The sequence below is a fragment of the Notolepis coatsorum genome, assembly GCF_963971535.1.
Source record: "Notolepis coatsorum genome assembly, chromosome: 8".
Classification (NCBI taxonomy): Eukaryota; Metazoa; Chordata; class Actinopteri; order Aulopiformes; family Paralepididae; genus Notolepis; species Notolepis coatsorum.
In genome coordinates this window covers 151,025,375-151,035,374 of record NC_140172.1, presented here as the reverse complement: position 1 = coordinate 151,035,374, position 10,000 = coordinate 151,025,375, and the positions used below count along the sequence as shown (strand labels likewise).

At 43.0% G+C, this 10,000-nt stretch overlaps 1 protein-coding gene across 1 annotated transcript in view; it reads right to left on the bottom strand.

Moving 5' to 3' along the window:
• Nucleotides 1–10,000, bottom strand: part of igsf9bb (immunoglobulin superfamily, member 9Bb) — a gene marked incomplete at both ends in the record, with an annotated part of 506,998 nt that overhangs the window by 80,581 nt on the left and 416,417 nt on the right. The window contains 1 exon segment of the mRNA XM_084319954.1: nt 7,351–7,462. Coding sequence (XP_084176080.1) covers nt 7,351–7,462 — 112 coding nt within the window.

The window sequence follows — 10,000 nt, the reverse complement described above, 5'->3', positions numbered from 1 at the left end:
TGCATGTTAAACTAACTCTCTACTACAAGCCCTGCATGTTAAACTAACACTCTACTACAAGCCCTGCATGTTAAACTAACACTCTACTACAAACCCTGCATGTTAAACTAACTCTCTACTACAAGCCCTGCATGTTAAACTAACATTCTACTACAAGCCCTGCATGTTAAACGGACACTCTACTACAAGCCCTGCATGTTAAACTAACATTCTACTACAAGCCCTGCATGTTAAACTAACACTCTACTACAAGCCCTGCACGTTAAACTAACATTCTACTACAAGCCCTGCATGTTAAACTAACACTCTACTACAAGCCCTGCATGTTAAACTAACACTCTACTACAAGCCCTGCATGTTAAACTAACACTCTACTACAAGCCCTGCACGTTAAACTAACATTCTACTACAAGCCCTGCATGTTAAACTAACACTCTACTACAAACCCTGCATGTTAAACTAACTCTCTACTACAAGCCCTGCACGTTAAACTAACTCTCTACTACAAACCCTGCATGTTAAACTAACACTCTACTACAAGCCCTGCACGTTAAACTAACATTCTACTACAAGCCCTGCATGTTAAACTAACTCTCTACTACAAGCCCTGCATGTTAAACTAACACTCTACTACAAACCCTGCATGTTAAACTAACTCTCTACTACAAGCCCTGCATGTTAAACTAACACTCTACTACAAGCCCTGCATGTTAAACTAACACTCTACTACAAGCCCTGCACGTTAAACTAACATTCTACTACAAGCCCTGCATGTTAAACTAACACTCTACTACAAGCCCTGCATGTTAAACTAACATTCTACTACAAACCCTGCACATTAAACTAACACTCTACTACAAGCCCTGCATGTTAAACTAACACTCTACTACAAGCCCTGCATGTTAAACTAACATTCTACTACAAGCCCTGCATGTTAAACTAACATTCTACTACAAACCCTGCATGTTAAACTAACACTCTACTACAAGCCCTGCATGTTAAACTAACTCTCTACTACAAGCCCTGCATGTTAAACTAACACTCTAATACAAGCCCTGCACGTTAAACTAACATTCTACTACAAGCCCTGCATGTTAAACTAACATTCTACTACAAGCCCTGCATGTTAAACTAACACTCTAATACAAGCCCTGCATGTTAAACTAACACTCTACTACAAGCCCTGCATGTTAAACTAACATTCTACTACAAGCCCTGCATGTTAAACTAACATTCTACTACAAGCCCTGCATGTTAAACTAACACTCTACTACAAACCCTGCATGTTAAACTAACACTCTACTACAAACCCTGCATGTTAAACTAACACTCTACTACAAGCCCTGCATGTTAAACTAACATTCTACTACAAGCCCTGCATGTTAAACGGACACTCTACTACAAGCCCTGCATGTTAAACTAACATTCTACTACAAGCCCTGCATGTTAAACTAACACTCTACTACAAGCCCTGCATGTTAAACTAACACTGTAAGAACTCGCACAAACATCGCCCCAGAGCCCCATTCATATGGAGCAGGCCCAGATTACATCCCAGTTACACCACCATCACAGAGGTCTGTCTCTGGTTTATAGTAGCCTGTAGAAGAAAGTGGTGCATGTTCACAATACTGATTGAATTGTCCCGGGACCACTGTGAATTCTGGGTGTATTCATTCTTGAGCATGTGACCAATCTCCCCCCCCCCCCACCCCCCCAAAAGACTGGATTGAATGATGATGGGACCACTGTAATCGTATGCAAGTAACTGACTGATGATTCCTTGAGTAAAATATAGATTTTCTCAAACTTATAGTGATGTTGAACTTAGGTAGAAAGTCGCCACTTGTTGGCCAAGCTAGAATACGTCATCGTTTTCTACCTAAAAAGTTGTTTATAAACCTAACCCTTATCTTAACCCTCCCTTACCTTAGCCCTCCCCAACCTTAACCTCAGTGGAGACCTCACACCCCACCCTAACCTAAAATACAAATGTTTGGCATCATCGATTTTCAAAAAGAAAGTGATTTTTACTTTGTGGCTTAGCCATTTTGTGATAACCCTGGTAGAAGCTTTAGTTGTGTAGCTTCCTGGCTATGATATAATATCAATATACTGAGTCTCATCTTAATCCGTTGCTCCTGAGGTTGGCGTGTAGGGAACGTGCAGGATAAGGCGTAGGGGAACACATAGAGAGAACGTATATAGGGAACGTTTAGGGAACGGAGTGTTTCATATATAGTAAGCTGGAGCCGTTTGTCTGTGTTCATTGATACACACTAGGCCTGCGGACGGCCAGCGGATAATATTTAGCCTCAGGGACCTCCGCCTGAAAAGACATCTGTTGTGTTAGATATGACTCACTCACTCCTGTCTATACGGCAGGTGGGGAGATAACAGTGGAGAGAGACTGAACCCTACCATGAGAGGAGTCACTCAAACAGCATTATTCTCTCACTGGACTCAACCTTGAGTCTCTGTTTGTAATATGAACGTGAAAGGAGAGAGATGGAGAGAAGCTCATATCTGTTCCTCCCCACACAGGAACCACAGGAGCACGATGATGGAGACGAGTGTGTAGCTAATATCTGTTCCTCCCCACACAGGAACCACAGGAGCACGCTGATGAAGACGAGTGCGTCAGTGTATCTCACTGTAAGCCAGGGAGCTATATACCACACGAGGTCCTGCGGTACAAGCGTTCAATATTGCATTAATCAGTGGAATATTTACATCATTTACATCCCGACCCACCCTCCATCAGCCACGGTGCAGCCGCAGTAGTCTTGGGGTTAACCCTTTCACTGCCACACTACAGAAGGTTAACCCTTTACTATCACACTACCTCTGTAGTGTGGCAGTGGAAGGGTTAACCTGCTGTCATGCGGCCGTGAAAGGGTTAACCTTATGTGTGTTGTCGCAGTGAAAGGGTTAACCGTTTGGTAGTGCGGCAGTGAAAGGGTTAAAAAACACGTAACGGCTGATAAAGCGAACGCAGATAAACTGCTGGATAATGTATTAACTGATCACAATGTATCAAATCTGTGAATTGCCAGTTTATATAATACAACTTTCAGACTGATACTGTAATACATGATTACATGTTAGGCCTACATTAACCAGAAATGATACATTATAAAGGGGTGCAAACATTTCCCCTGATGGTAACAGTCAGAAAAGTCAAAAGAGTGTTCCTTTTTTTGTATTTAAAAAAATAATTAGTCAATGGGACAATTTAAAGAGTAATAATAATAATAATAATAGCTTAATTTTATATAGCACCTTTCAAAAGAACCAAGGTCGCTTTACAGGGGGGAAAAATAACAAACATAGTGGACAGACACAACATACAAATGACACTGCTAATGATATTGATTATGCGTGCCCATAATACAATCATTACTATCTGGAGCACTAGCGGTGTGAGGGGGAGTTAATAGGCTGTTATTCTTCCAAGGCCGTGGTGTTAGCAGCCCCAGTGGATTACCGAATGTTTACCGTAAACAATCCCTCAAGGTCCCTCCTTCTCTGTGAGCCATACATTTAAACAGTCAGTTACCAATTACAGCCCATTTAGCTCGCTGGCATTGGGGCCAAAACTGACGGCGTTCTGCTTTGAAGAGTTTAATGAATACATGAGTATATAATAAATTATCTGTTAGCCTTGATTTGCCGTGTGAAACCGGGTGTGGATTTATGTATCAAAGATATAATTTTTTTGATCCACTTTTTCTCCTCCTATTTTTCTTGTATTTTCCTCCCATCCCAATTTAGTCGTTATGCCAATTCCCCCCTCCCCTTCCTGGTTGTTGCGCGCATTTGCCCCCTACTTGCCGGTCTAGGGAGCCCTGAAGTCTATCACATGCTTCCTCCGATACATAGGAGACAGCCAGCAGCCTCTTTTCACCTGGCAGCGAGGACTCTCATTGGTGAAGTGTAATGCATGGGAGGGCACACTACCTCACCCAGATCCCTTCCCTCGCTGTGCAGGCGCCCTGACCGACCTGTAGGAGTCGCTGTTTACAACGACCAGATTACCACCCATCGACTTCCACCCGCTAACTGCCAATTGTGTCAGTATGACGACCGGCCAAGCCGGAGGCACCGCTGACAGCTGGATTCGATACCAGTGTCTCTGCGGTGGTCGACAGACACTTAGTCCGCTGCGCTACCCGGCCGCCTATGTATCAAAGATTTGACTGATTTGACATAGTGATATTTACTCTGTCTATTCTATTTTAGTCTTATTTTTTTTACTGAATCAAACCGTAAACAAGGAGGCCTATTGGGATGTTAGATCCTAATGTGAAAAGCTGTGATTTGTCCACTTTGCTGCTATCTTTTTTATGCTCGTTTTATATGCCTGTTTTATATCACTGCACTACAATTTTATGACTCATTTTATGCCTTTTTTTTACTGCTGTGAAGCACTTTGAGGTTTGAGCTGCAATTTATGTATGGAAGGTGCTCTACAAATAAAGTTATTATTATTAAAGTTATTATATTTGAGTACTATATATATATATTTATTTTATAGGAAAGCTAGATGTAGAATTTTCAACAATAATATATGACATATCATTACAGTAAACAAATGAGACCATTGCCGAAGCAATAGACTACTGCACTTCCGCGTTACATTGAGCTCATGGGAGAGAGAGTGGGGGGAGAAAATGAATGAAGAATGTGGATGAGAGCCTTGACATTAAGTGGTTGTAGCTACGGCTGTGGGGGTGTGGGAGACATGATCCAATAGACTTGTATACGCCTGAGTCTCCTGAACACGGAGAGACCAGTCCCAAGTCGATCGGCACTTTCTCGGCCAAGCTATAGTCACTTTTCCGCACCTACTCCCGAACTCCGCATGCGCAGATTGACAAGCCAGAGAGACTCCGTGGGCAATCTGCGCATGCAGAGTTCGGGAGTAGGTGCGGAAACGTGACTATAGCTCGGGTGAGAAAGTGCCGATCGACACTTAATGTCAAGGCTCTCATCCATATTAATCCATTTTCTCCCCCCGCTCTCTCTCCCATGATTTCAGAATACCGGAAGTGTTGCGGTGGTCTATTAGTGGCCTAATTCTCCTGATAAGACCACATTTCCCATAAACCCGGTCTCTTCCTGTTGCAAATGAATCCCCCGGCATGGGATCTGTTTTGATGAGGAGAGGAGGGGGTGAACAGCCCGGGCTAACCGTGAACGTGGAGTTATTTTTGTTGAAAGAGCAACTTTAGTTTGGAAAGGTTTCCTTTTGCGTCGTAATGCAGTTCAGCTTGTGGGTCTGACCCAGTGACATCTCCAACGGACTTACGACAAAAAGGGCTTTCTCTTAGGGCCATTTGAGACCTTTTCAGGTTGATTTTGGGATTCACCAACCGTCCCAATAAAACATATATAATTAATATTATATAATAATATGTTGTCTATATTCATGTCTTGCCCCAAAAGGTCTCAAATGGCCCTAAGAGAAAGCCCTTTTTGTCGTAAGTCCGTTGGAGAATGAGACCCATTGTGGATTTATAATGATATAATATATCATATGTGATATATGTGATGATAAATTGGATCAAAATCCTCCCAGTAGTGCCTTTAATAGAATGTTAATAGAATGTTTTTTATTATACAAATGAACATTCTTATGTAATAATAATGTATTACATTATCAGGAAAATAGGTTATTCATTCAATATCGTTCGCAAAATGTTTCTGACCAATTATTACATTATTCAGCCGTTAATACATCATTGCTTGCTACACATGACTTGCTACACAGAGAGTTGATGTTTACTTGGTTCAGCTTGGAATGAAAGACATATCTCACGTTGGTATCGTGGCAGACCTAGAGTGAACAAAGCAAACATCAAGCTCAAATCAAGGAATCATTTTCTTTTTTTGCTAATCGACAAGTAAAGCAAACATAATTTTCCACCCAGGTCTTGTCCCCAGCCAAGCCGTAACCCCTAACCCCAGCCAAGCAGCGTCAATGAGGCAGCGGCAGGGCAAAGGATTCTGGGTCATATTCAGAGTGGTTGCAATTTTTCCAAAAGTTCCAATAGAAACCCCATTCTGAGATGTGATCGTAAAAATCTGACGGTGTGAGATCACATGGCTGTCCGTCCACGCTGGGCCTGTAAATGTACATTTTTGTCCTCCGTGGCTGGACTGTGTCCTGTCCACCTTACGTCTTCCCACTATTCGTCTCTGTCTCTTTGCATTGTTTGTACAGTACGTGTATTATTGGCACAAGATTGCGTCCATGCTATATATAGAAATCCCAATGTGAGCCAGACCGAAATGGCCGGATTATGCCACTAGTAGGCGCCTGGGCAAGAGACGTCCCAAGGGCCCCCCTTGTCCCTCTGGGAATAGACATAACTAGGGTCGGCAGATGCTCCCCTGGGGGAAAAAAACAGCTCTGTAATACAAATGTCTAGGGCATTTTATAAAGGATATTTGACAAAAATGTGGCTCCTGTACTTTAAACAGTATCCTTTTTCAATTAACACTAGCACAGCCGACAAGGGCTCACATGACCCCGAGGCATTTTCAATAAATGTATCCTCGTCACTCGGTCGAGCTCCAGCTCTGTCACTCAATGACTTTTCCTAAAAGTACCCGTTTTATCTGCAGCACGGTTTCTGAAATTTCAAAATGACTTCAGGAAAATGTAATTAGAACGTTATTCCACATTATGGGCCGTTGGAACAGACGAAAGTCACAGCACTTTGCGAGCGTCTAGCACAGGGGTGGCCACTAACCCGTGGCTCGCGAGCCGCATGTGGCTCTTTGCCCGTCAATTTGTGGCTCTTCCATCCCCAATTATAATTTTTTTTTTAATATATATATATCTTTTTTTATTCAGAGGTAATTATATAGTTTACACTGTTTATTTCTCTCATATTTCTCATATAAGCTGTCGGGTCATCCTGGCGGGAATTAGTGGCATTTTCTCCATTGAAATGATCAATAATATACAAGAATCCTGGGGCTCTCGGGGCCTTGGGCGGTCTTGGGGCCCCTGACGGTTCCGGGGGCCTCAGGGCATTTGCTCAGTATGCCCAGTCATGCTGACCCCCTCTGGGTGTGGTCTGGCTCTTTGGAGCACACTGAAGCTAAACCCACCGCCCCCCGGAGCTGACAGTTTCCCCCGCGATCGGACGACAAAAATCACTTGTACCTTAAGAGACTAGAAGAAGACTCCTTATCGGTTTTAATCTACGCGGCGTCATTGCATTGCGACCACTCTGAAACACAACCCAGGAGGAAAACAGCTTGCGGTAACAGAGGAGAACTCAGAGGAGGAGAGAAGCAGAAGCGAAGCAGGCTGGGATGACTCACACAAGCCCATACCAGACGGAGAATGTCTGCGGGAAGCCTCCGTCGTAGCTCGCCTCCCAAGACACGTTGGCCCAGGAGGAGGAGGCCGACACGCGGACATTGGTGGGCGCGTGGGGGCTTGTGCCTGGAGGGTAGCGGAGAGCAGACAGAGACGCGTGGTTTAAACAGGAAGTAGATCATCAAGTGCGGGTCATTTCATAGGAATTGGGAGTGGCCATGTAAATGGATTGCATGTAATAATAAGTGCCTTCGATGCCTCACATTCACCCATTCACTCACATGTGAGTGACAGTGGCTCGGGAGGTAGAGCAGTCGTCTGGTAATCCAGAGGTTCCCGGTTAGATTCCCGCTTCTCCCGGGCCAGCGTGTGTTGAAGTGTCCTTGAGCAAGACACTTAACCCCTAATTGCTCCGATGAGCAGGTTGGCACCTTGCATGGTCGCCTCTGCCGTCGGTGTGTGCATGTGTGAGTGGATGGGTAAAATGTGAGGAACAAATTGTAAAGCGCTTTGGATAGAAGAGATATATAAATGCCGCCATTCACATGTAATAAGTGCCTTCAATGCCTCACATTCACCCATTCACTCACATGTAGGGATGCTCGATATTGGCTTTTATACCGATACCGATATACCGATATTGTCCAACTCTTAATTTCCGATACCGATATCAACCGATATCACATTTGAATGCCAATAATATTATTATTGGCCGATAATATCGGTAGGCCGATAATATCGGAGATCATTTCTATAGAAATGAAAAAAAAATAAAAAAAAATAAAATAAAAATTGAAAACCGATAACGATATTTTCCGATATCACATTTTAAGGCCGATATCGGCCGATAATATCGGTAGGCCGATAATATCGGACATCCCTACTCACATGTAATAAGTGCCTTCAATGCCTCACACACACACACACACACACACACACACACGCACACACACACCGACCGTAGCCATGCGAGGCGCCAACCAGCTCGTCGGGAGCAGCTGGCGGTTCAGCGTTTTGCTCAAGGACACTTCGACACGCTGCCAGGAACCTTCTGATTACCAGGCGACCGCTCTACCTCCACGAGACACTGTCGCAATGTCAAAGAACTACCAGGATTAATTTGCATATTGTGTGGTCCAAGTAGACGTCCACCTCCCTCCAGTCCTCCTCACCTACTAGCGTCCCTCATCTTCCACTTACACGTCTTCCACGTCTTCGGCTATTGTTGGTGGGACTAGGCAGAGGCCTTTACCGGCTCTACGGGCTAGTAGCCACGCATTCATTTCTTCTGCTTTTTATTCTGTATTTCAATGTTTGATAACTGTAACTGTATTGTACGAATACCAAATAAATGAAATAGGATCGAATACTCTTTTTGTATCATAAACAGTACTGTATATTTGTAGATCCGGTATGTCATAAATGTCTAGATGCAACAATACTGTCTACCTGTATGTCATGTTGTATGTCATATACGTTATGATGAATTGAAAATGGGGGACCCTGATGTAAACAAGACGAAAGTCTTTCTCTGGTCTGCATCCCCTTAACAATGGACCTGTCTCAAAACCCTGCCCTCTTTTCTTGATCCTCCAATCACAGCTGTCGCTTACCTCTGACTTCAGTCAGAGGTAAGTGACAGCTGTGATTGGAGGATCAAGAAAAGGGGCAGGGTTTGAGATAGGTCTATTGTGTGTATTGAGCCGTGCTGTATTGTACCCATTCTGCAATCTGTTAATAAAATGTTCAATCAATCAATCAATCAATCAATCAATCAATCAATCAATCAATCAATCAATCAATCAATCAATCAATCAATCAAAGCTATACTGTAATACCAGTTCCAAAAGACTCTACATCCAGCTGCCATAGGAACATGTGTGCTACATAGTGCTTCGGTTATTACAGGTTAGAAATGTGTGATTGTAAGATAAGATACGATACGATGGGATGGTTTGTGTGGTGGACAGTACCTATCACTAGGATGTGTGGTGGTATAGTACTGTACCTATCACTAGGATGTGCGTGGTGGTATAGTATAGTACCTATCACTAGGATGTGTGTGGTATAGTACTGTACCTATCACTAGGATGTGCGTGGTGGTATAGTATAGTACAGGGCTATTCAACTGGCGGCCCGCGGGATGATTCTGACCGGCCCGCCAAAGATTACATGATAATAAAAAAAAATTAAAAAATTAATAAAAAAAAAAAAATTAATTTTTTTGTTTTTGTTTTTTTTACTTTTTTCTTTTCATATCAACGTTAACACGCACAATTGAGCCAAAAGTCACTCAATTAATGACAGATTTCATTGATAAATTGAGGGAAAACTTTGCAAGTCGATTTGATGAATTTGACATGTCCAGAGAATTGATGCATTTTGTGAGCAACCCATTTGCCATTTTAGCTGCTATTTCCACAAAAGGACAAGAGTTCCTTGCATCACTTCACATTGATGAAGGTCTCCTGCAACTTGAAATAATTGACATGCAAGCATCATCTGCTCTGAAGCAGGCACTTGAGAATGAATCCACCACAACATTTTGGATAAAGTGTATTCATGTCAAGACATTCCCCAAAATAAAAACGCTGGCAATATCTGTGCTAACAATGTTTGGCTGAACATACACCTGTGAATCCAGTTTCTCTCACATGAATGCCA